The sequence below is a fragment of the Strix aluco genome, chromosome 20, assembly GCF_031877795.1.
Source record: "Strix aluco isolate bStrAlu1 chromosome 20, bStrAlu1.hap1, whole genome shotgun sequence".
NCBI classification, from domain to species: Eukaryota; Metazoa; Chordata; class Aves; order Strigiformes; family Strigidae; genus Strix; species Strix aluco.
This window is the reverse complement of record NC_133950.1, coordinates 11,933,545-11,959,711: the sequence shown is the minus strand read 5'-3', so window position 1 is coordinate 11,959,711 and position 26,167 is coordinate 11,933,545. Positions and strand designations below refer to the sequence as shown.

At 53.5% G+C, this 26,167-nt stretch overlaps 1 protein-coding gene across 1 annotated transcript; it reads left to right on the top strand.

Annotated features, from left to right (window-relative positions):
- Positions 1–818: 818 nt before the first annotated feature.
- On the top strand, positions 819–26,165 carry FAM163B (family with sequence similarity 163 member B). Its single transcript, XM_074845930.1, has 3 exons — positions 819–1,491; positions 22,904–23,019; positions 23,186–26,165. Exons 2-3 carry the CDS (start codon positions 22,927–22,929, stop codon positions 23,573–23,575), a joined length of 483 nt encoding a protein of 160 aa, XP_074702031.1. The 5' UTR covers positions 819–1,491; positions 22,904–22,926; the 3' UTR covers positions 23,576–26,165.
- Positions 26,166–26,167: the final 2 nt, after the last annotated feature.

The following is a 26,167-nucleotide window of genomic DNA, read 5'->3' as shown; positions in this document are numbered from 1 at the left end:
CTGAACACACGCGTCTTCCCAACATCACTGCTGGAAGGCTGGGAGAGGCAGTGGCCTGCAGGAGGGTCCCTGGGAGTTTGACAGTTTGCAGACAACGAGGCTGATGGCAGGGACTGCAATTAGGCAGGGCTGGCAGGGCCTCCCGAGACATCACCGAGCATCCTCCGTGCCCCGGGGAGCGAAGGCGCTGTGTTGATCTGCAGAGAGCCCGGGGACGAGCGACTGAGCCCAGGGGATGCAGTGGGGGATCTGGGGCAGGTTTTGCTCCCCTGTCACACCAGCTCGGGGAGGGGGGACAACCTCCATGCGTGGCTGTGACAGTCCTTTCTGTGCAGGTGCCTCTGCAGGTTGCCCACCTGCTAGAGGGGTGATGGCAACTCAGATGGCCAGGTTTTGTCCCAAGTTCTGCTGTTACCAAACGCTGCTTTTCTCAGCGCTGGGATGTGATAACCAACCTGAGATTGAGGAAGACTCGTGAATCGCCCTGTACAGCGCCAGCGTCTTCGGAGGAAGCTGTGGAATAGGATTTCTAAAGTAGCTGAGGTTGTGCTGGAGCAGGCACGGATTTGGGAAGAGGAGATACCCTCCTCTCCCCAGGGGTGGCTGTCACCGAAACCAGACAGCAAAACCCTCAGCGCAGCTCCTGAGAAACGGTGCAGGGGAGAAAGTGTAAAATGCCTGGGGACCCTCCTGGGGCTAAATGAGGGATGCTGCGGGGGTTTGCCTTGGTTTTCTCCCCTTTTTCCCTGCGGGGGGGTGGGGGATGCTTTCCCTGCGCCAGCCCCGGGGATGGAGGCTCCCTCGGCCATACTGCGGTGTCCCTCGGCTATGGGAGGGGGTGACCTGGCTCCGTGGGGGGCGATGCGGCTCTGTGGGGGGTGACCCAGCTCTGTGAGGGGGTGACCTGGTTCCATGGGGGGGTGACCTGCCTCTGTGAGGCGGTGACCCACCTCCGGGGGGGGTGACCGGCTCCGTGGGGCCGCCCCCGGTCTCCCCCCACTCCGAGGCCCGGCCGCGATGGCCAGGACAGACCCGCATCCCGGATCAGGGGGGGGAACGGGACACACGGGACGGACACGGACCCGGTGGCCGCCTCCCGCTCCGCCGCGGTGCGGTGCCGGGGTGGGGGGGTGGGGGGGGCCGGCAGCACGCGCCGCTGCCCGTGCGGCCCCGGTGCGGGGCTCGGGGGGGCGCCGCTCCGCTCCGCGCCGCCGTCATTGGCGGCCCCGGCGGCGCTGGGGAGCGGGGCGGGGAGGGAGCGCTCCCCCGCAGAGCCGCTGCTGCCGGGCCCGGCCATGTGCCGAGAGGGTGGCTGCTGCCGGCTCGTCTGCTCGGCACCGTGAGCTGGCGTCCGCCTTTTTAGCGTGATTTTTTTTTAAATTTTTTTTTTTTTTTTAAATTCTTTATTTTCGCATTGATGCTCTCCGAGCTGGAGACTTCGGGAGACGCGGTCCTCACCTGAGAGATCCAGCCCAATTCCCCCGTTTGAAGGTAAGCGGGGAGGGCAGGGCGGCGGAGCGGCGGAGGCTCCGGACCTCCCCCGGCTTTGCCTGGGCTCCTGCTCCCCGTCCTTCGCATCGCTGAGGGGGCGGGGGGGGGCTTCTGCGGTGCTTTTCCCCTTGGTTACTTCCCTCTCCCTCCTCCCGGTGCATCCTGAAGTGCCTTTCAGCAGCGGTGGGATTGCTGCTCCGGGGGAACCGGCAGCGAACCCCCGCGTCCCGGGGGAACGCCTGCAAGGAGGGAAGCAGGCAGAGGGGAGCCCCGGCTGCGAGAGTTGGGGCTGGGAAGGGATTTGGAGGAGGGAGACAGAGCGAATAGGGACATGGAGAATTGCACAGCATCCGCTCCCTGATAGCCTGTCTCAGAGGGGGCTGGTCAAGTCCCACCACCTCAGCCCAGGATGAAAAATACCGGGGTGCTCCTGGCTTGGGTTTCCTTGGTCCTACAACATCTTTAGTTTCAAAGCCATGCCTATGTAAAGGAGGTCATGAAAGCATCTCTCAGGGATGGGGTGGGAAAGCTGCCCCCATCCCGTGCCGTGCCGGGGTGTGTGGGTCGTGTCCTTCTCTGTCCCGGGGACAGCTCGTCCTCCTCTGCACGCTCGCTCAGCGTGGGGCTGAACCCGGCCTCTCTCGCTCGCCTGGCTGGGCATCTCACCTGGAGCCATGCATCTAGGACAAAGGTTTGTTCCTATCTCATGTCCTGGCCCCAAAGGACGTAGGAACCCCCTACTCCATCCAGATGAGTTTGTAGAGACCACCCCAGCCCCAGGTTAGGCAGCAAACCCACTAGCTCCCACGCAACGAAGCAATGGTGATGGACAGGAGCCCAGAGTTGAACACAAGGAAGGCGATAGCACAATCGTCTGTGGGTTGGTTTTGTCACTATTTGGTTAATACAGCAGCCGTCCAGGTCTGCGCTCTCAGAGGCACATGGACATTGCTCAGTACGTTAAAGGTAGTCTGCAGGCTCGGGGGGGTTGTGGGAGGGAGAGAGAAATCCCCCAAGGGAAGATGGCTTTTCATTTCCCCATATCGACTGGTTTCAGACAGGATTATTTATATTTGACATAACAGATCACCAAACTTGGAAGGTAGTGGGGGTGTGCTCATATTCATTAAGGTAGACAGTTTTCTGACAGAATAAATTAAAGGTAAGAGAAGATTGCACTTTGAGGTTCAACAGATTGTCTTCTAGCCTAAAATGAGCAGTGAAATCAGCATAAAACCTAGATGGTAAAATCATGTGCTTCAGTCTTTCTTGATGGATGCCTGTCATTTTAGGAAACCTGGCAGACATCCCAATGTTTAGAGTGCAGGCAGTGCTCCTGGGTGACCTCATTTGAGCAAAAGTACCCAGAACGATGGGGTTTTTTAGTCATTGTATCTTGTCTTCACTGAGTAAGCATCTAAATTATAATGCTGTTAAGGGAAAATAGTTCACATAAATTGTGCGTGAACTAAGCACCTGAACTAGCCTCACACCTGTATTTAGGTGCTTGCCCTGTTGCGATGGCGTGTGAATAATGGAAGGTTGTTTGCAACCTTTTATGGTTGGTTTTCATCTAGCCTGAAATGAGCAGAAAGATGCATTACGGCTGTCACTTGGTGAAAAGAGATTTCAAACACCTTAAAGACCGTGCAGCTGTAATTAGAAGTGTAACCTCCTTCCTCTGCATGTCAGGATTTCTGTGCAGAAGGATGACAGGACCTCTTAAACGGTGCTGGTGCTCAGTAGATATAAAGAACTTGAACAAAATCCCCCGCAAAGTGAGTGATGTTGATTTATCACCCCTCAGTACATCGGTTCTCACTTACGAACGATGTGGGGATGTGAGGGGAGAGGAAGGAAACAGCGTTTGTTCCTTTCTGCTTTCTTATCAGTGAACACAGATTACAACACAGGCAGTTCTTAAATACCTGTGCCTACCTGAGGACAAAAGAGTTGCAGAGTGTTACCAGCACCGTGGTTACTGGCTGTATCTCCGCCGTGTTTCTCTTTGCTCTCCAGCAAAGAGATCGGTCTAGCTGTCACGTCTCCTCCTGATCCTTCTCCATTGCAACTGCAGCAGTCCTCAAACCCTCATGTAGGTGACACGAGAGTCGAGCCTGGAGGTTTGGTCTCACGGGCTTTGCAATGTATAAGAACATGTTCAGAAGTGGCTAAGTGACAGAGGACCCGCTCGCTATTGGTGGAATGTTGACCCAAGTCTTTCTAAAGGTATTTCCATGTCTAAAGCTGAAGAACACCTGCTGACCCTACAGCCATACCTGAGCACCCCCTTCAGAATCCTTTAAAAGTTTTGCTGGGTGCCAGATTCAAAGAGATAAAGGTGCTTAATTCCCTCGGGCATTTATGTGCAGCCCAGAGAGCTGAGCTGCATCCTCGCAGGCTGAAGAAGTCTGTGCCACTGACCTTTGGGCACGTCAGGATACGTCCCTGGTGCCCTGCACCTGCGTCAGTGAGGGGTTTTTGCAGCTGGCCAAGCTGTTTCTACGGAACTTGGAGCTTTTCATCTGGCTGCGCAGTGCCTGGCTGTATTAGTGCTGGTGTAAGAAATGGGGATAACTCGGTACCTCCTCACTCGTCGTGTTCTGGTACCTGGCTGTCGTGTTGTCATGGATATGGATAAGGACATGGCCAGTGAAGAGGTGCTTGTTGCTGGCAGGGCTCCCGCAGCCACGGCTTGTGATGCAACTTATAACATTGAAGAAGAGCAGGGAAGGGATGGAGGAGAGGTGGCAGGTGTTGGGGTTGAATTTGCAACTCGTTCCCTTTCTAATTTACACTTCTTCCCGTGTCATTGTGTTATCTCCTTCTCTCCTCACGATCTAATTTATTACAGTAGGCAGGATCGTTTCACCTTTTGCCTGAGAAAAAAATTATATATCCCAGTACCACAGATTGGCAGAGGGATGACAAATAGGTTGGGTGATGGACTCTGGCCCTCTTCAGACCTTTCAGCCACATTCAGATCACAGCTGAGGCCAACCCAGACAAGGCTGGGACCTCAGGAACCTGCGAGCCCTGCAATCCCTGTGAGAACAGCCCTGAGCAGAGGTCAGCTGGAAAGGTTAGAGATCAAAATTAAAAGTCATAAAAACATTTTGAAACATCCTTGGACCCTTTTCTCTCTGGAAAGTTTGATAACAGGCCATGACCCATTAATAGCAGTTCAGGGCACCAGAGGGAGGACCTGACTTCCATGGACTGTGTGGTTCTCAAGGTGCCTGTATTAGGGGCAGCGCAGACAGGGGTCAGGAACGGAGCTGATTTAGGCCAAAATCACAACACCAATGATTTTGCCCCATCCTACGTGGCCAAGAGTACAGATTTCTCACTGGAGTCGGGGGGCAGCAGTGCAAGCTGCAGCCTGGGACACTCGGGCGCTGGCATCTCCCTCGGTGTGCGCTGGCGCTCCCCTTGGCAGGCCATGGAGTGGAGACAAGAGATGAGTCAGGGGCTGGGGGAGTTTTGTTTACCCTCTCACTTAAGACAGCGTTTTATCTTGCTGGTTGAGACAAGCACCTGTGATGGGTCAGAACCGGTGCTCAGCTTCATTCAGAATAACAGCACAAGACAGGCCGAGACATCATCCCCAAGTCTGCCAGGCCACAGGGGCAGCTCAGCCCCTCCTCGCTGTCTCCAATGCTTCTCTCCCCATCTCTTAACCTCCAGGACAAAAGCCACCCGCAGCAACATACCACCCAGCATGGCAGTTTGTGAGCTTGCCAAGCCTTCCTTGGCAGCAACCCTGATTTTTTCCCCAGCTGGAAAGCACCTGCCGCCTGCACCTGCCCATGAGCTACGGGGAGGGATGCAGCTCCTGTGCTGGGCTGAGTTGAAGGTGCACGTGGCTCTGCTGCCCTGGGAAACATCTCTCTGCTCCACAGCTTTTATCAAAGAGATGGAAACTTGTCACATTCTCTCCACAACGATATCTGACATTATCCAAGCAATTTGCCCTTGGTGTGTTTCCAGAAATAGTTAGGCCTACAGTAGACACGGGTGACATCTGGATGCATTACTGTTGAGTTCAGAAACATTCAGTAAGCAAGACAGGATCTATTGTTTAAAGGTTATTTCAAAAGACTTCTAGTGAGTTATCTGGCTGTGCAATGAGGAAAGCTTTAATGGTACTGTGATAATTGCCTTTTTCTGAAGGACATTTTAGAGGAAAGTTACCAGAAACCCAAAAGCAAGTCTCAGCCCATCCTCACCAGGCCAGGGACCTGATCCAACCTGAAAAAGTAAGTTTTTCTCTTTATTTCAGTGCTGGTTGGATCAAGCCCAGGAAAAATACATCTGACTGTGGCAAGAGCAGGCTGGGGGGCACAGACGGGGGATGTAGGGGAGACCACCAACCGTTCAACAGTAAAGAAAGTCTCAGTTCAGCATAATAGGGCAGCAGGATTCACATCAGCAGGGAGGGCGAGAGAAAGAGTCCTCCCCGAAGCTCTGAAAAGAAAATAAATGTCATTAGCAGTGGATAAAGCAACCGCCTCTGAGCACCTGAGACGAGGGCGGAAGGCTCTGCAGGGAGAGGGGGGGCTGGCAAGGTCTGCCAGCGTTGGGAGGGCTCAGCGAGGCCACTGCAGGAGACACTCTGCAGCCCACATCTTTATTCATCATGTCCCTGCTCAGTTAATAGCCTCCTTACAAAAAAAGAAAAAGAAGGGTGAGTGAATTTTTGGCAGAAACAAAGTGCCAGCCATCATCCCCTTCCCTCGCCCCAGTGACAAGGATGCGGCTCACATGTGGCAGAAGGGAAGAGAGGTGGCTTTGCTGTCACTCACACCAGCCTTTCATCTGCACGCGCCCCTGGCAGAAATCACTCTGCCTTCTTACCTTGGCCCCAGGGCAAACAGAATTAATTCTCACCGTTAATTTCATGCCCCTTGGAGAGCCATGATGGGGAGGAAATCACGTCGAGGTCGCCCACATCTTTCTTTCAGTTTTGGCACTGATTTTCTCTGAGAGGGAGGTGAGGGGGGAGCGAGATCAGGGGGTGCCTGTGCAGTTATGGAGCCGACCAGAGCGCTCTGCCCGCAGCAGGACCATCCTGTCCTGGGCGCTGGCTCCAGCCTCCTCTGCCTCATCTGGTGCTGCCGTGAGGCTGTGTCAGTGCTGCAGAGGAGCCCTGGCAGCGGGTGCCGGTGGAGGGCTGTTGAGAGCTGTTCAGAGCTGTTGAGAGCTGTTCAAAGCCCACACACCCCAGCCTGTGCCTCCCTGTCTGCCTTCTCCCTTCTGTTCATCTGCTGGTGCTCCAGGCCTGCCCTCCCGACGGTCAGTCACTGAGATAACAATCACAAAAACTTAGATGGTGAGAACCATCGGAAGCTGCCAGCCTGAAAAATAGGCTTTGGTGAAAAAGCTTGTAGGTTTTTTTCTTTAAATTGCCACTAAACTCCAGCTTAGACTTTTCCGAGGCTGCACTGGTTGGCTTCTCTTGGTCAGGGGATAAAGGAGATGATCTTCTCGCCAGGTGGGGGACAAGCACTGCCAGCTTTAGGTATGGCTTTGAGGCCATGCTATGGCTTTTCTCTGGGTACAAGTTCATCACAGGGTCTGAGCCGCAGAAGCTCATAAGCTCATTATATTGGGGGAATTGCAAGCGGTGGGTGTACCACACAGCTGGGAGTTCTTTCTTTTCTGCTGGAGGGGACTCTCAGCAAACTGAGAGGAAAAGTCCTTCGGGGTTTCATTTTTTTCCTGTGTAGAGCGGTCCCTTGTTCCTCAGCTGCTTGAAGATCTAGGCTGGACCATAATGGACAGAAGTGGCCTCTTCTAGCGTTGCCTGTTCCGCGTGTGCCTGCAGAGCTGGCATCAGTCAAAGCCAGGTTGTCTCTTTACTCACTGAGAGTTTCGGACTGTTTGAGGTTAAAGGGAAAAACACATCAGCATTAATGAAAGGAAACTGGCTGCCTGGGGGAGGATAAATATCCAGATTGCTGGGTGATGTGGCTGCTTTGAAACCCTCTGGGGACTGCCGCAGCCTTGTGATGGATTCAGAAGTCATCATCTCCCCCAGCCTCTCCCCAGCTTAGTTCACTTCCACTGAAGCGGATAAAAATGTCTCGAGATTCAAAGACTTGTAAACTGGCACCGATCATAACAGAGAGACGTCTTGGACTTTGTTGTAAAAGATGATACACAGGCTCCTTCAAAGCGGGTATTTGCTGTGAGGGTGCGGGAGCGTGCCGGGAGACCGAGGGAGTTCACAGGCAAGTGCCAGACGAGTCCCCAGAGCCGCTGCGTTGCAGAGCGCAAATCGCAGCTCTGCTAAAACATCCACTTACAGGCACCGTTGCCTGTGAGAAAAATAACTTACCTGCAAATAGCTTTGCTCATTTTTATTCCCAATATTCCACCTTCGCTCCTCTGGGTTGTTTGGTTCTTTTCATCAGAAATAATACAGTATTTTCTGAGGTGTCCTGCAGGGACAGTGCAATCCCAGTGCAGAGCTCCTGTTCTGAAACCCACGTTTGCTTCCCCATTTAAGCAGAGGGTGCAGCTTGAGCTCTGCCGTGTGATTTACATCTGGATTCCCTTTGCTCTCAGAGTGGATTTCTTTTAAGACTTGTGGGTCTTCCTGCCTGAGCTTTGGCAAATCATCAACTCTCTCCTTTATCTGTTGCCTGCCTTCATAGCTAGCTTACAGCTTGTGCAGCGTGGGGAGGGTCTCCCTAACCGGTGTCTGCCTGCGTTGGCCCTGCAGGCAGTGATGCTCCTTCTTCCTCCTGGTTTCCCACCCTTGCATCTGCAGAACAATAGCATGCATGTTGTCACTCTTTAGTTGTCTCAATATACGTGAGTTACATAGCAAGACATGATGCCTTTTGCGGCAATCCAAGCTAAACTCCCCCACTGGGGAGAAAATACAGTATCGGAGGCTGCCAGAGGCTCAGGTTTGAGCAAGTGCTGCGGTGTCCTGGCTGCGGGAGGGTGGCCTAGGAAATGCATGGCCTCGCTGTTGGGGATCTCTCCCTGTCTCCTCTGCAAGCTGGTGCAAGCAGGGATTTACAGACATACAATTTATAAGACTCTCATGTGGAAGGAAAAGGAGGTGTTTTGGTTTGATTGGTGTCACCTGCTGGGTAGCTAAGCCCTGGAAAGATTAGTGGTGGGATCTGGGGAAAAACAGCCATGCTGCGAGAGTGGGAGTGGAGTTGGGATAATAAGTGTTGATTTGGGTTTGCTGTTAGGTGAATTTTGTGATTGTATTGTTATATTGCACAAAGGAGGGGCTGGGGGAATAATTCAAACTTATGTCTGTCCCATGGGTTTCCTGTGAGATGCCTTTCCCTGTGCAGAGACAGGCATAAAGCTGTGTGGTTCAGCTGCTGCCCGTGGCTGCAGCTCTGCCAAGAGCGTGCCCCTGGACCCCCTTCTCCATCCAAACGCATTAAAGCACTCGAAAGGTGTTTCTCAAACCCCTCCAGGTGACTTCTCTGATCCTGGCGTCACCAAAACCATTTTCTTACTGATTATGCTGAAGCCCAAGACATACACAGAGAAGGGCAGCTCTGGTCTGCAGCGCCGGGTGCTGGCATCGCTGAGCTCGCTGCGGCTCGGGCAGAAGCTCCCGGGACACCTCGGGCACATAAAACCCCTGTGCCTAATTCTGGGCTGTAAGGAGTGCCGGAGGTGTCCACCGTGCAGGGCGTCGCAGAGCAGAGGAGCGGGGTAGCCGGGATTTCATCCTGGGGGCTGCTGCCTCTTCACGGCTGCTTCAATCCAGGTTTGTGAGCGGGGTGATCCCTGCAGGGGAGGCCGGCTGATATCCCCTCTGGCCAGCACTGGATGTGACATCCCGTGGGCAGGCGTAGCCCCTTGAGATAAAGACAAGCATAACATATATGCAATTAATATTAGACAGTTCCAGCTTGCTTTTTCTGATTTTCAACAGTTTAGCATTACTGTCTTCTCAAGAGTTATTCCTGATTCTCACAGTAGCTCGTGGGAGCAGATTCAGCCCACAGAAAGTGGGGTTTTCTTGGTTGCACATATTTTGCCTTGTGTTTCTGGCATCACATCTTTGTTTTTGTTGTATTTTTAAATAAAACAAAATAGGTTATAGAAAACACAAGACTGTGATACTGGTTTCTGAGAAACCAAGCGCTGATCTTACTTTCTGGATATCTTTGTAAATATTATGTTTTATTGTTGAATGTTAGGTTTGGCAGACAAAGGGCTGGTCTTTAAAATACTTCCTGACTTGACTGGGAGTAAATATAAAGCATGAATATTGCTGGGCTACAGCAGTTCTGTGAACTGCAGGGGATTAGAGTTGCCCACTCTCAGAAATGCGTAGTACTGGGGTCTTGTAGTAGCCAGTGCTTGGGATTTGCTCAAAAAGAGAAGATTTCCAAAAATGAATACAGATGAGAATATTTGCAGGAACATGAAAAGAAAAAGTGCTTTGGTTGATAGGAATGCTAACATTGCCATGTAACCCGAATATCACAACCTTGTGCAGTTTCATGACATCCTAATAAAACCAACCAGAAGCAGAACTGAAGCATCCTGTGATCACAGTGGAAATTCCTGCGCTCCCACGTGCTACCCCATCTCCCCGCTGTCAAGCCCAGGAGCAGTGGCAGCCAGGTTGCAGGGTGTTTTATTAAACAGGCCCCCCTATGATTCCGTGTTTTGAGAGAGCAGTGAATGTGCTCCCGATTCCCAGAGGAGACCTGTGGTCTGTTTAACCTTGCGAGGGGCATCTCCCGCAGGCAGAGCTCCAGCACGAGTCGGGCGCCTGCATTTCGATGGGCTTTGGTCTGCCAACCAGGCACAGGGCAGTGAAGCTGCCCACATTTGCAGGGTTTTGTAAGACTTAAACTTCTCTGTTAAGCAGGTTTCTGTATGGTTTACCATTGAGGCTGGCTGTTAACGAAGTGCTCATTGTGGTACTGCAGCATCAGCGTGGCCAGGGTGATGTCTAGAGAGCTCAGAAAATCAGCATCGGTTCAGTGAAAGGTTTTGCTACTTTGGTTGTGGGTTCCCAGTTCTTCACGGCTGCAAGATGAGCTCTGGGCAGAAAGTGTTGTTTAACAGTATAACATACCTGCTTCCCAACGAGCTCAAGCCAACACGTTCAAGCGAAGCGAGCTCACTGTGCAAGTGAAGAAAGGTGAAATTCAGCTGGGATTCGGAGGGTGGAGGGGGGCAGTGCTGGCGTATGAATCTTCTCCTGCTTTCCAGGATGGATGGAGGCATTTCTGCATGCACATCCCTAGAGGGGTACATGATCTGATCCCCCCTGGGGCTGCGGGAAGCACAGCCCAGACCATGGCAAGTACAGCTGCTGTTGGAACCCTGGCCTGTCCACCGGTCAGCAAGGCCAAGGAAGGGCTCAGACACTCAGGAGTGATCCGGAACACTGGTCTAAGGCTTGACTTTCAAAGAGAGGATACCTGACATTTTCTAGTCCTTTGAGGTGCTGCAAGTCAGGCATCATTTAAGCAAGGAAAGCAGAAACTGCAGCCTGCTCGGGAAGATGCCAGCACTGATCTGCTGCAAACACGAGGAGCTGGGAGTGCAGAGCCTGACGCCAGCAGAGGCGGTGGGAGCTCCCTGCCCCACCAGCCTCGCCTGCCTCAGTTTCCCGTGCCGTTCGGTGCTGGCGGCAGCATTGCTTTGGCTCCTGGGGATGGTGAGAAGATGGCAGAGTGAGTGTGAACCACCGCATCGCTCTCCCGGGCCTCTCTAGCATCAAGGAGTCATTTCAAAGACAGGGGTTGCGTTGTCTTAATGCTGACGCTAGGCAAAAAAGATCCATCACATGTGTTTTGATTTCTGAAAGATGCTGTCCCTGGGAACAGTCGATATTTCAAACATTTGATCCCAGCAGCTCTGTTAAGCCCACATGGTTTCGAGTAGAGCAATTTGTGTGAAGGTTTTTCTCTGTTTCTTTATTCGCCTAATGACCATTTTCAGCTGAGCTATATGAATTACTTTATCTTTTCCTCTTTTTTGCTTATGATTTTGATGTTGAGGGTTGGTTTTTTTTTCCTCTGAGTTAAATCGCTCCCTCTTTTATCTCCCAGGAAAAGCTATAACAGAATTAAGGTGAGGAAAAAAGGAAAATTTACTGGAACCGATTCAGTGTAAGTTGCCAAGAATCTGAAAATTACCCTCTCAGACAGTCTGTATTAATTCCCCTGATGCAGCAATGATAAATCCTTATTAAAAAGGATAACATAAGGAGATTTTACTGCCTGTAGGAGGACTCCTGGTCACAAGCAATGAGGAAGCCCATTGCCCTCTTGTTCACGACCAGAGGGGCTTGCAAGTGTGTGTGTCCTTCCCCATGAGCCGTGGTCAAGGCACCAGCCCTAAGAGGTGATGTCCCCGCGTTCCCAGGTCCTGTGGACAGTGACTCTGCATTGGCAGCAGCACTAAATCTCTGCAGATTCACTGCTTGAGCCGGCTCCCCGTCTCTCTGGAAGTCCAGCCCTGGGAGCACCATGCAGACAGCAATTTAAGTGAAGCAGTTTTTGGCTTCTGACCACGTCAAGAGGCATGGAGGTGCGTGTCTCGCTTGCCGTGCTGGCGAGAGGGGGGCTGTGAGGGCTCCTTCCCTCCCCACTGCAAATGCAACTTGTGCCCCATACAGGCCATGGGTCAGGCAGGACAGGGAGGCAGTGCTAGTCGCAGGCCCCCTATGCCAGTCCTTAACATTTATGCATTATTTCCAGAATCACTGAGCTGTCTCTCCCCTCTTCACTTCTTTATTCATGCACCATGCTACCTTGCTGGGCTGGAGTGGGAAAAACACTCTGCTTGGTTCTTGTTACACGAGCTGAACCTGAGCCTTTGCCAGAGCAATGTAAAGCTGTAGCTATGGAAACTCCCTATCCTTTTTTATGATTTTTTTTTTTTTTTTAAGGCAAGAACATATATCTCTTTGGAGATCCCAGGTCGGGCTGCTGGTGCATGAGTGGTTGTTCAGGCAGTCCCAAGGGCTTGTCCTGGGAGATGCTGGGTGGTCGGCCACAGCCAGCACCCAGGGATTCACCCAGTGTCATGCAGCAGCAGGAGCTGGAAGCACAGACCCAGGTCACACTGCAGGGAGTCTGTGTCACAGGGGCAGAGGAGCGGGGACTGATGAGGAATAAGTGGGTTGCATGGAGAGCTGGAGCCCAGGAAATGGCATGTGACCACAGGGTGCTGAGGGACAGTGTGGGGCTGCCGGAGGTGTCACCAGCCATCAGCCAGCACCCACAGCCAGGGGTGGCAAGGACAGAGGGGTGCTGGTCCCCCTCCCACCCATTGCTGCAGCTGGGTGGAGGGTGGTCCCTGGAGCTCTCAGGTTGCTGCATTTAATGAGCACCAAGGAAATGGTTCGCCCTTCTCCCTCCACCCCAGCCTGTTCAGGTCTGTGAATCCTGAGCAAATGAGAGCAAGTTGTGCAGCTCACAAAGACTTCAACCTGCTGAGGATCTTCCCATCCTGCAGAGCTGTGTTCATACCTCTGGGAAATGTAAAGCTGTTGGATTTATTATTTACTGGAAGCGTACACTGTACACGTCCTTCCTTCCCCAGCCCCTGATCGATGGCTCATCTGCATCCCAGGATCGATGGCTCATCTGTGTCTCAGGACATCTGCAGGGGCCACCGGGTCAGGTGTGGGGACTCATCCTTACCAACCACTGGCGTGGAGGGTGGAAGGAGAGTGGAGTTGATCCCAGCTCGCAGCTTACCCAGTGCCTGGCCTAGGAGAAACCACCTTAGTCTGAGAATGGGCTGATATTTGATAGATTTCAAGCAACATATCTTCAAAAGCAGAGCCTTAACCAGCCCAGGGCTCAGTTTCCCTTCTCTGTAAAATGGGTATTGGCATAGCAAGGCTTTCCCTCTCAGGCTTGGTACTGCTTCATTTGCTGGAGCCAGAGAGGAGCCGAGGCCAGAGGCCCTGGGCTGAACCAGGGCTTTAGCTCAGATGTCGCACAAAGGCTGAACGTGCAGCTGGGGCTGGCTGCTGGCTGCATCCCCTGCTGCTCTTCTCCGTGCCACGCAGGGGTCTGCATGGCTTTGTGGCTGCCAGAGGCAAAAGCTAAAAGGTGCAAACACAAGCTTGGAAGCACGTAGTGTTTCTAATAGCAAAGGGCTGAATCCCAGCAGGGCTGACTCAGTCCATCTCCCCCAGCCCAGACGCTACAATGAGGCTCCATGTAGACGCCACTGCACGGCCAGAGCCAACAAATCCCTGGAGCTAAAGCAGCCACTGCTGGGAGAGCCACCATGAGAGCTGCTGCCCCTGTTGCCAAGACCTTGCTCTCCCTCTGTGCAGCATCCCTGGCCCATAAGAGCTTTGTCCCCAGGACTGTCGTGGATGGGAGAGCTGGACCCATCCCAGTTGCAGTGTCAGTGCCCCAGGGGCCTGGAGGCAGCTCCAGCTCCCAGCCAGGGTTGTAACCTGCCGAGAGCTCAGCCAGTGACTCTGTGTGAGTCTCTTCCCATCTGCATGCCCCAGCAGTCCTGTCTGAGCTGTGAAACCCTGCTCTCGAGGCATTTCTCTGGAGATGGGACAGCAGGAAAGCTGGTGTGAGCTATTGGTGTAAGGCACCAGGTCCCACAGGGCTCAGGCATCAGGTTCTCAGGGCAGCAGTGGCTGTTTTTCAGCCTGAAGAGCTTGAAATCCAGGTGAATGGAGCAATTCTGGAAAGACTCGCTCTTTCAGAAGGCAAATTCCTTTCTTTCCACCTTTGGTGCATTATTTCAGCAGGGTTTTCTGACAATAAGGGCTTTTTTATGTTTCCGCCAGCACTCCAGCAGACTGTGCCTGGCTGGGGGGATGCGGTGAGCTCTCCTGCGAGGTGGTGATGCAGAGGGAGCAACGCCTGCTCAGTGAATTGGGCAGGAAAAAGTACTAGTCAGGAGTAAGATTTATTGTTAGTTCTTAGTAAACTAGCCCAAGATTTTCAGGTTGGTCAGGGGACATTTCCAGCCTGAAAAGTTGCCCTGCTAGGAGAAGTCTCTGGGGTGGGCAGGTGGGTGCTCCCCACCCTCTCACTTATTTCCCACTCAGCAGTGATGGTGGAGCTTATCTCAGGCTGCTAATACCAAAACCTACCCTCTATGATGCTAATATCTCAGACTGACTAAACCATAATTCAAGAGACAGTTAAATGATGCAGAGTAGAAAGACAGCCTGACTTTCTTTTTTCTTTTTTTTTTTTTAAGGAGTTTAGGCTGCTTATGTGTGATTGGGATTATGGTCTGCTTTCCAGCTGATGTATGGGAATAATTCCTGGTACTTAAGCAGAGTGTGATTGTTTGGGCAGTGAAAGGTGGGATTGAGGAAGGTAAAACCCTCTGGTGTGATTTGACAGCAGCTCTCAAATCCTGACAGAGACCGGCTGGCCGCGAGCCCCTGCTGCAGACCCGGAGGCGAGTCCATCATGTCTCTACCCGTTCCTTCCTCGGGCCCGGTATTTGGGTTTACCTCTCCTGGACTGCTGCCAGGTAGGGCTGGTGTGCGGCAGCGTCAAGTCTCCAGCATCCCCATCGACACCCTATGGATGTCGCTAGTGTCCGTATGGATGCTTTTTAGGACATGGCTGTACAGTTTTACAGAGAGTCAGAAGGACGGAGCAGGGTGAACATACCCTTCTTTATTCCAGGTGGTGCTGAAGTGTCCACAGACACCTCTCCTTGTCCCTTTGGGACTGAGGTAGCAGCACCTTCGGGGTGGCCCCAGGGGCACTGAAAGGGGACATTCCCAAGGGCACCACACGTGATTCAGCATTTTCCCCCATCCCTCCCCAGCGGCACCACTTCACTCTGTTTAGCATCTGCAGTCATTTAAATTCATGCCTGGAGTTGTGCTTAGTAAGCCTCAATGCCGCTTTGATGAGCTGTGCAAATATTATTTTTCATTAGGCGTGATTTGGTTGTATTAAATGACATTATTGCCTCATTATTGCAGAGCACATATTCCCTCTCGCGCGCTGCTGGGGCAGGCATCCCCGAGATCGATGAGCTTTGAAGGCAGCCTGCTTAAGTGTGCTGAAAATTCAGACGGCTCACTAAGAGCTAATCTCTCTCTTAAAATCTAATAATGGTAATTGGTGGGAGGGGATCCTTAATTGTCCCATGACCTTCTGCTTTCTTTAAGCTTCAGGAAAACCCAAAATTCAGAGTGACTGTTGCTGTGTGATATATCTCCAGAATAGTCTGGGCCTCCCTTGCTGGGTTTCAGTGCCGATGAGCTGCTCTCGCAGAGGAGTACAGCCTGGCTGCCCTGGCAGTGCCACCGCTAGCAGGGACACCTGCAGGGATACGTGTACGGCGCGTCCTCAGCTTATACAACTTATCAGAAAAGCGCTGGCTTTTCTAGGAGTTTTTGGGCTGCCGTGAAACATTTAACAAAACACTTTGGATTATAAAATTTTAATGTTATATAATATCGTTATTATATATCGTTATATTGGATGATAATAAGAGCAGACAGAAGGAGCCGGTCACTGACATTTGACGATCCTTGTTCCCTGTCTCAGCCTGGCCATCGGCTCTGGGAGCACTGGGGGAACATTTCTGGCTGTAAAGGGCTGAGCTAAGAATGGGCAGAGAGGAGCCTCTCCAGCCCCCTGAAGGAGTTTATCTGGGTTATGATTGATGCAAATATGAGGGATACATCTCGATATCAGCGCGATGCTCATCTTGCATTAGCCTGATGGACCTCCAGGCTTAACTCTCACTGCCAGGATGCTAAAACCAGCATGAAGAGCACCGAGCCGGTGCCTGCAGGCAGAGAGGGCTCTCTGACACCCCAGTTCTTGTCACCTTTCCATGTCCCCAGCACAGCTGGCCCCAAGCTGCCATCCCAGCCCTGCCCAAGCCGCGCAGCGTGGGAGCCTGGAGGTGGTCGGGATCCTGTTCTGCAGAGCTCAGCATTATTCCAGCAATGTCCCATCTGCTGAATAATTTATCAGGCACTGTGTATAGATTGCCTTTGAAATGTGTTGTTTCTGGTCTGGACATCAGTGGGAGCTGAAGTACTGGGGTCTGTCTCAGCAGGCAGGAGAGCTGGGGGTGCGTTAGTGGCAGGGGGAGCCGCAGGGGTCACTGCAGGCTGAACTGTGAGTTACCTCTGTAAGAATATCGGTGAGATCTGTAATTGGCTTCAAACCAGGTGACGGCTCTAAGGCCGCCAGAAAGGGCCATGCAGTTTGAGCTGGGTGTGAAATGTTTTGCTCCCCATTCTGATTTGTCATTTAAGAGCCCACAGCAGCGTTACAGCCTGCGAGTGGCAGCCCGGATCTGGCTGCATCTCCCAGGTGGTGGAGCCCTCTGATGTGCCATAGATTCACTTCCAAAAATCCTTCTTATTCCAGGGATTATCAATAGCAGTGGAACCCCCCCTTCTCAGGGTAGGGAAAGCAGGAACCACTGTGCAAAGGGCCAGTGTCCAAGCGAGTGCCGTCCCAGAGGGGTGCAGATGGGAGGACAGGGCTGCTGGGATCTCCAAGCTGTCTCCCACACCCAGGAGGAGCTGGGAAATTGTGAGTAGGGTTATCCAACCTGTTCATTGCCCCCTGCTCATGAAGTGTTCAAAAGAAACTTGGAGTGTGGCGTGCCTGGAGATAGAGGGGGGTCCCACACGGGAAGCCCTTGTGCCGAGATGGGGAAGCACTGACTGCTGAGACACGTCTCGTCTTGTCCGTGTGTTGAGGCGTGCTCAGATGGTCTTGTCGAAGCGATGGGTCCCATGTGCCCCTTCCCCAGCCCACCCGTGGTCAAGCCTGACTGTTTAAATCCCTGCTGTTTACGCAGAGCATCAGCCCTCAGGCCAGGAGTGCTGCCTCAGGAGGGAGAGAGAAAGCAAACAAAACTGATGCAGGCCTTCTGCCTAAAGTGTTTTTCATATGGAAAGCCACGTTCCCCGCCTGTGTTTCTGGCAGCTGCCCTGTCCGCTGGCTCTGTAAATGCAAAGTCTTCTGCTGGCATGCTGCCTGGCTGTTCCTAGCAGCCCGGCTCTTATTCATTGACTGGGTAGGATTACAGGAACTGGGGGAAATGCAAAAATAAGGCTGTATTTGCCACCAAACTGTCTTTGGCTTCTAACTTATTTGCTGCTTTCCCACCTCCCAGGCTGGTGGTTGCTGCCTGGGCAGTGGTTTTCCTTCACACCGATGCTCCCCTGGGTTTACCCTTGGGCAGAGCTGTGGCACTTACGTGGCACCAGGGTGGGGGGGGCAACAAGGGAGTGTAAGCCAGGCTCACCCTGAGACTTTGCAGCATCAAGAGCTCGGATCCAGTCTACCCTGGCCAGTTTATTATAGTGTGATTTCTTGTTACTCTGGGCCAAGATCCTGGGTCCCGAATGCTGCCTGCACCCAGCTCCGAGGTGAAAAGCAGCAGCAGCAGCAAGACCCAGCAGCTCGGGGAAGCAGCATCGCAGACAGCCAGCATCACTCGCGTGCTCTCCCATTTCCCCAGCCTCTTGCTGAGCTCTTTTCCTTTCTTCTGAAGTGGGGCTTGGTCAGAAATGTCAGTGTCATTGTGTGTGGATAAGCTGGGCAGTGGCTGCATTGCCCACCCAGGTAAAGACCTGTGGAGCTTGTGAGTCTCCACCACGGAAGGTCAGACTCGTGCTCCCCGCCGCACGCAGCTGCTCAACGCCCAGTTTCCACGTAGGACTTAATCTTCCCAACCTGAATGTCGCCCCCATTGAGGACTCTCCCCAGAGCGACCCAACAAGCTGACCCACCACCGGCCATCGTCGTGATGCTGGGAGGAAGGTCAGCTGGGGGGCCGTGCTGGCATGCGGGGTCACTCCCCCCTCGGAGCCCTTCCCAGGTGGGGGAGGACACCCACGCACGGCAGCAGGACTCGGTGCAGAAACAGCTCGGCCAAGCACGCAGCACGGCCAGGGATGTGCTAGCGCAGAGCAGAGCCAAGGCAAGGCAGGATGGTGTTACTTCAGGACACGGTGTTGGCCTCCTCCGCTCCCTGGGAAGGGTGGGGTGGCTTTTTTTTTTCCTTTTTTCTCTCCTTTTTCCATCTCGGCCATTTGGAAGCGCAGGGCAGAGCTGATCCCCGCTCCCCTCTGCAAATGAGACCACTGTTGTGATCAGCAGGACGGCCAGGACAAGGGCCAGAGGTCTCATGCAGAAGGTTTGGGCCGAGTGTCCCTCGAGCCTGGGGTGTTTCTGGCTGTGTGTTTATTCCTGTGTGTTTGTTATGGTGGGGTCTAAGCTCCTGCCTGCTCCAGTGCTGACCAATCCTGCCAGCTCTCATGTCTGTGCTGCCAGTTGTTGTTTCACACCTCGTTTGGCTACTTTGTTTAAATCTCCAGCTTCTGGAGTCAGGTGAATAAGGGCAATTCTCAACTTCCTTGTTAAATAGAGGGCTGTGCTGCTTCTGGCTGCAGAGGAAGCAGGTCCCAGGGCTGCTGGGGGATGCAGGTAGCACTGCAGTAGGACAAGCCATGGGCTACAGCTCCTTGCAGGTAAGACACGGTCTCCTTGTGCAGGCACAGTTTCAGTGGGATGTTTTTTTGGTGCTTGCCATGACAGCACTTTCAGCTAGTGCAAAAGGCTTTGGGGTGACTGTGTTGCCCTGAGGACGGGATGGGATGGGGTGGGATGGGATGGGCAGAAGCCCCTTTCATTTAAAGGTCTCGTCTGAAGATTGTTCTTAACACCTGCAAATCCTAGAGCTGGCTTAACTGGGCATTTGAGGGTCTCTAAAAGAAACCTTGGAGTGGCCTCTGTAGCAGTCCCCAGGTCTCCTTCTCCCACAGCTTCGGCAGGCAGGGTCAGGCCAGTCCACGTGAGCCGGCTGTGGTTGGAGTACTCCAGCACCCAGACCTGGAGCTCAGCGTTTTGGAGCCACGGTTAGCTGGGTGTTAGCTGGAGCCTTCGGATGGGCTGAGCTCAGCCCCCCCCAGCTGCTCTGAAGCCTTCCTCCCACGCAGGCGTCCCGAGAGGCGCTGGCTGCACAGCCAGTCTCCGCAGAGCTGACCCAGGAGCAAGGCACAGCTGTGAGCAGCCTCTCCCTGTGCCGGACACCTTCAGCAGTCCAGAGGCCATGTTCAAGATGCTGGGGGAGGGGTGACCTGGGATGTTTTCTCATCCCCCCATTCTCCTTTCTGCATTGTCAAGTGCAATTCTGTGCTGTTCCATTCTTTGTTGCTTGTGAGAAACTTCCCCCAGCCCCTCTCCAGCCCCTGGGTTGGGCTGCAGCATGTCGGGAAGGTCTGTCAGCCCATTGTGGCAGTGCCCAAATGAAGGGGGGAGCAGAGGCTGAGGCAGTCCTGGCTCCTGGTGAACAGCATGACCTCAAAGCCCACGTCCTCAGCCATGGCAGAGACATGCAGGGGGTGTCAGCGAGGAAAGAAGTCACCAGTATGGGACTGGAGCCAATGGGAGCTCTGCTTCTGTCTTCTCCAGGCTGCAAGGAATAGAAAAGGCCATTTTCTTGCACCCTGGGACTTCCCAGCCACTGCAGGGCTGCAGGGCTGGTGCTGCTATAGCTGCAGCAATAGATGTCCTGGCAAAAGCAGGCAAGTGGCCCAGGATTGTGTCTAAAACCCAACAGCTCATCCAGGAGCAGCCTGTAGCAACCATGCAGGGGAGTGTCGTTGGTTTGTTGCAGCAAAACCTGTCCTTTACATGCTGGGAAGGTAAAGCAGGGTGCTGGGGAAGGGGGAAGCATTGCACCCAAGCTCCCCTGAGCCTGCACCAGCACGGCGGCTCCCAGTAACCCCGAGAGGCACCATCCCCTGTCACCCCATGGCACTGGGGACCCCTTTCCTGCAGCAAAGGGCTCCTGGGCCAGGGGCAAACAGCCTGTGCAGAGTTAACATCCCACGCAGCCCCTTCCCAGCTGTCTGGCAGTGATGGAGGATGTGCTGGGAGCTGGATTTGGATGGGGTAGAGGGGCTGGGGGGGTCAGGCATCCTCAGTAGCTGGAGGGCTCCTAACGTTACTGAGGGGTGAGGAAGAAGCCAAGCAACCGTCTGCTGGGATTGTGTCTCTCGGTGCCTGCGTTCCTAATACCAGGGCTCCTGCATACTTTCTCCAAGACCACAGCAGAGCTGCAAAGCACTTCCTTTTACCAGGATATTTATTACTAAATATATGAATCTGGGAGCCTGTGGAGCGTGAAATTAGGAACAAATGTAAAAAGGAGGTCTAGACAGGAATTGTTCTGCTTATGGGCCTCCACATGCTCTGCTTTCCTCCCCCTTTGCATGCTGGAGAGTTTAATGCTTCCAGGTACGCAGCTTTAATCAGACAAGTATGTTATGGGAGGAGAAAGGAGCGAAAGGTCTTGCTCTGGATGGAGCAGTGGCTGCAATGCCACATCTGGCTGACCTCAGCTGGGCAGAAACCGTGAAAATTGGCTCTGTATGACCCTCGCTTGTCTCCCCGGGGTAGGCTGCCGTTTAATTAATCAGTGAAGAAGCTGGGGAGCCCTCCCTGCCAGAGCCCTGCCTATCACCTTCTTCTGAAGCTGCTGATCCTCTCTGATGGGTGCAGAGCCCATCCCTGAGAGTCTGCAGGGCTGAGTCCGGCCACCCCAAGAGCCAGGTCCCACGCCTGCCCTGCACACCCCTGCCTTGGCAGCTCAGTGATTGCACATGGGAGCAGCAGAAAGGCCCCACAGATGGGCATTTCCAGCCACCTCTGCCAGGCCGGTGCATGTGCCCGCAGCACCCAGTGCAGCCCGAGGTCTGCTGCCGGGTGCCTCCATCCCTCTTTAAGCAGGAATCAAAGTTTTTAAACCACTAATGCGTTTTTTTGTAAACCCTTCCCCTGACTGTATTCCCCTCCTTCGCGCCCCCACCTCGCCCCGAGCCTCCCCAGAGCATTTTGCCCGAGGAATGAGGGCAGGATTTGGCCTGGTGCTTGCCCTGTGGCTGTGCGGTGCTAGAAGACGTTCAGCCATCGTTATAAATTACCTTCCCTCCTACAGCGCTGCTCAGCAGCAACATAAAATGTGATACTGCTTTATCCATTCAGCACTTACCCAACTTTAGCAGGACATTAAGCGCCTGAAAATATGCCACAGATTTATTTTCTTTGGAAACGGGTTAAATCCCTGACAGATACGGTTGCTTTTCCTCGGGTGCTGAAGTAATTTGGGGCTGGGGTGGCTGGTTTTTTTGTTTTAACCTGATAGCATGAGCTGGAGGCCAGCTTTGTTAAAGCACTTGTAGAGTAGGTGGTCAGGGTACAATTTCTTGCTTAATTTATGTCGCTTCTCCTGTTCCCAGCCCAACTCTTGCAGCACTGAAGGGCTGCTGGAGCTTTAGTTGCAGAGCGGTGCTGGGGTTAGTGCCGCTGTCTGCATAGCTGCTAGCAGGTGTGTGCAGGCAGGTACGTGTCTCCCCAGCATCCTTCCTGTGGCAAAGAGCTTGGTCTTATTCTGCGTGGGATGGAGGGAAATTCAAGCCCTCCCACAGGCTCTCGGGTCAGGGATGTGCAGAGCAAGACTCATGCTGCCGTTGTGGGGCTGTGCATGATGCATAGCATCTGCCTTCTGGGTGAGCCCAGCAGTGCCAACAGCAGGGACCTTCCACCGCTGCCACGTCTGTGTCAGCACCCAGATTCCCCTAAGGGAATCCAGGGAGAGAAGGGTGCTGGTGGTACCCCAAAATGCAAGCGTGGGGCCAAGCTGAGCCGCAGTGTCTCGATGATGTCCAGCACGCTGTGTCCCAGCTGCAGTATTTGCTGTGCTGGGAATGAACAGCTCACCCAAGGATGTCAGAAGCAGCATCCTGGGGTGCCCCCACAGCCCCCCAACACCACGGCTTGACCATGGTGAAGGTGAGGAGCTTGGTGCCTCCTGCAGCAGGCAGACACATCCCATACCTCAACTCGCTGCTCAGGGAGGGGAGAGCGCTTGTCCCTGCAGTCATTAAGGCTCACTTAGAAGCTCCAGTTATTCCAAATTAAAATACCACACTGTTTTCACGGGGAAAATGGATTACAGGCTCAGAGAAAAATGTGTACAGCTCAGAAAGCTCCTTCTCCCATCACTGATGCTCTCTGCCACCAGGCAGGAGCTGGGAGGGTGCGCTGGGTGCCACGGGCACTGGGCAGGTGGTTTTATTTCCTTTGGATCCCCCCTCCTGCATGCAGAAGAGCCCAATGTGACCCCAGAGCTGCTGTTCACTAAAACTTTCACCCGCTACATGAATTTTTTTTTATCCTCCTGTGCCTACAAGGTGGCACTCAGGGGGGGACGGGACCTCCCTGATGGCTTTCACAGGCGCCTAGTGCCAGGCTCTGGCCTGATCCTGCCCGTCACCTCCCACAGAGCCCTCCTGGTTTCTAGTCCCCGGGTGAGCTGAGGGTTTGGGAATCTGTGGAACCACGCATCGCCCAGCACCAGCCTCACCCTGGCCCCCACCTCACCCCGTCACCCCGTGTGCTCGCTTTTGCAGGCTGTTAATGGAGAAGAGGGCGGATGACAGCCGGGACCGTGGTCATCACAGGTGGAATATTAGCGACTGTCATTTTACTTTGTATCATCGCCGTCCTCTGCTACTGTAGGCTCCAGGTAAGGCCAGGCCGATGTGGGCCCCAAAGGGTGTTGCAATGGGGAGGGGAGCCCGGTGTCCCCTGCCTGCTGCTCCCCAGGGCTGGCACGCATGGAGCAGCCCCTCGCTGGCAGGGTGGGCGTTTCGGGATGCCAGCTGAGACCCCACGGGGCCATCCTATTTCAGTACTACTGCTGCAAGAAGGATGAGTCCGAGGAGGACGAGGAGGAGCCCGACTTCGCCGTGCACTCCCACATCCCGCCGCTCCACTGCAACCGCAACGTAGTGCTGACCAACGGCCCGTCCCTCTACGCCTCGTCCCCCTTCGGCAAGAAGCCAACCCCGAGCCGGCCCAGCTGCCCCAGCTGCGCGCCGTACGAGCCCCCCACCTTCTTCCTGCAGGAGCCCCCCGAGGAGCTGCACAACGGGGGCGACCGGGTGAGCTACAAGACGGTGAGCCAGGAAGATCTCGATCTGCCGGTGAGCGTGGCCAACCTGCAGGCCCTCAACCCCAACCGGCTCTCGGCCATGCGGGAAGCCTTCTCCCGCAGCCGCAGCATAAGCACCGATGTGTGAGGGGCTGGCTGCTGGCCCAGCACGGAGCATCATGTTGCATCTCGCCGCTGCCACCGAGGCTTTTAACAGCGGGGAGAACTTTTGGAAATTCATGGAAGAGTTTTGAAAAGGAAGAAAGAAAAAAAAAAATGTATTTCAGCGTTCTGTAGGCAGAGACGTGATAAATGGCAACATAAAGGGGTAGCAAAAAAACAAGCCCAAAAGGGGAGCATGGGGGAGGACAGTTGCAGCTGGGACGCAAGGTTTTCTAGCGATGCGTTGCATTTTTTTTTTCTTTTATAAAGAGGCTTTTGATATTGCTCATCCTTTTATACAGAGTAAACGCCCCTCCTCGACATTCGGCTGAAGCGCCGAGTGATGACAAGCAGGTAATGGGGCACACAGTTGGCTACAAAATGGCTTGTGCTGCGAGTCAGCGGGCATCTGCTGCCGTGTCGTGGGGGCACACTGAAGCCGACTGATCCTGGCCCTAGTGCACACGCACACACACACACACAGACACATACCCCGCCCCCGTCCATGGTCCCATAGCAAAGCAGAGCTGCTACTGCCCCCCCTTCTGCCACCCCCTCCTGCCCCGCTCCACACTGCAGCCGTGTGTGCGTGTGTGTGTGCACAGCTCTGCCCTATTCCCAGGCCAGCTCACTCCTCCAGTTGGTCATTTATTCCTGGGTGACAGGCGTGATCCCCTTAGGGTTAGGATGGCCAGTGAGTGCACAGCCCGTCCCTGGAGCCCCCACAGTCCCCCCCCATAGAGCTGGGCTGGGGCGGGTTGCAAACCCATTGCATTACCTGGCTATGGAAATAACACAGAGCGCAATTTGAGTGGAGGAATACACCTGTAGATGCTGCCTCCGAATAATCAGCATCCCCACTCCTAATAATGCCATACACGACTTCTGATTGAGGGCTAGGTGAGAAGGGGTGTGCTGTGTATGTGCCCACCCTCCTGAATGCACGTTTTTACACATGTTTGTGTGGGGTTTTTTTTAAAAAAAAAAAAGCCATGACACTTTCTCCCCATCCAGGAATGTGTCAAACCACTTTAGATTTAGGCAAAGCCACCTCTGTTGCATTTTTCATCAAGCTGTTTCTCGTGGGCAGGCAGCCTGGCTGGGGCTGTGGCACCAGCTCTGCCCCAGCTCCACTGGCCACGCTGGGTCTGGGCTGGCAGAGCAGGCACCGAGCCGGCCACCGAGCACGTCCCTCTGCATTAAACATGCTGCAAAGGAGCCGTTCCGTTAATTCAGTGCTTTGGAAGGAGGAATCACACGTTGCAGTGGTGCCTATGTGGGGGACTCCGGTGCTCTGGTCTCTCCTGGCTGTCTCAATTCCTCCCCTCCAACCTTGCAATACTCAGTTTGACAAAACACCCTCTTTCTTCTGGATTGTGCATTATTCAGGTTAAAAGCATCGCGGTGGACTTGGGGATGGCTGGCAGAGGGTGGACTGGCTGCAAAGAGACTCTAATAGCCTCAGCGCTGTGCTCTGGGTCAGCTTTCCTTTTTAAAGATGAGATGGGAAGGAAAAGCCGTGGCTTCAGCCCCATCAGCTCACAAACACTATACACAGCCCAGCTGGATGTTTTACTTTTAACCACGAGGGCTTTTAATTCCACAGGAAATCTTTTGAAGTACAAGTCAGTCTTTGCAAATGAGTATCTTTGACTTTCTCGGGGGGTTCTGTTTGGGGCGGGGGGGCTGGGTTTGGGTTTCATACATGTTTAATATTCTGGGCTTGGTCCCTGTGGCACCACGTCCCGGGAGCATGATGCCTCTGCTCCAGAGGGACAGTAGCTGCTTGGGCCATGCTCCTGTGTACAGTTCTCACCGAGGTTTTCCATGCCTCGAGCCTTCCTCTTTGCATTTCTTGTGACCGTACTTCTCTCGTCGGCCTTCCTTTCTTCCCTTTTTCTTTTTTCCTTCCTGTGTGGCTTGGAAACTAAGCAAAGGGTTGGTTTTTGCTAACCTTCACCTGGTGATCTGTTGTACAGGACTTTGGGAATCACAGAGGTGGGAGGAAAAAAAAAAAAAAAAAAAAGAAAAAAAGAAAAAAAAAAAAGAAATAAACTACTTTGAGATGGGTTTTGAGGCCGAGCCTTTTGTCCCTGCATCTTCAAACATGGGGTGTTGTTTGCAAAGCTTTCACACAGGCACAGGAGCTTCCCTGCTGCTGAGGGGAGCAGTGAAGCAGTAACTGGGGTGCACACACTAGGACAGGGATGCCAAGGAGCCTTTGACCTGGCCTCCGTGAGTTGTGCCTGCAGAAACGCAGAGCAATAACCCACGTCGGGAGTGTGGAAAGGCCCTTTTCTTGCTGGCACCATATCAAACCTCTTTTGCTTTGAGAAGCTTCAGGGTTGCAGTTCCTAAAGCCACACACACAAGCCCAAAGGGCCCATAAAACAGAGCAACAGTCTCAAAATCCCCCACTGCTGGGACTTTTCCTTGCATCATTGCCTGAGCAGCCATGATTCCCCAACTCTGAGCTGCTCTGCTCCCCCCCGGGCACCAGCAAGTCCACAGCCCTGACTCCAGTGTTCCCAGCACACAGGGCAAATGCCCACTACAAACTGGAGAATAAAACAAGATA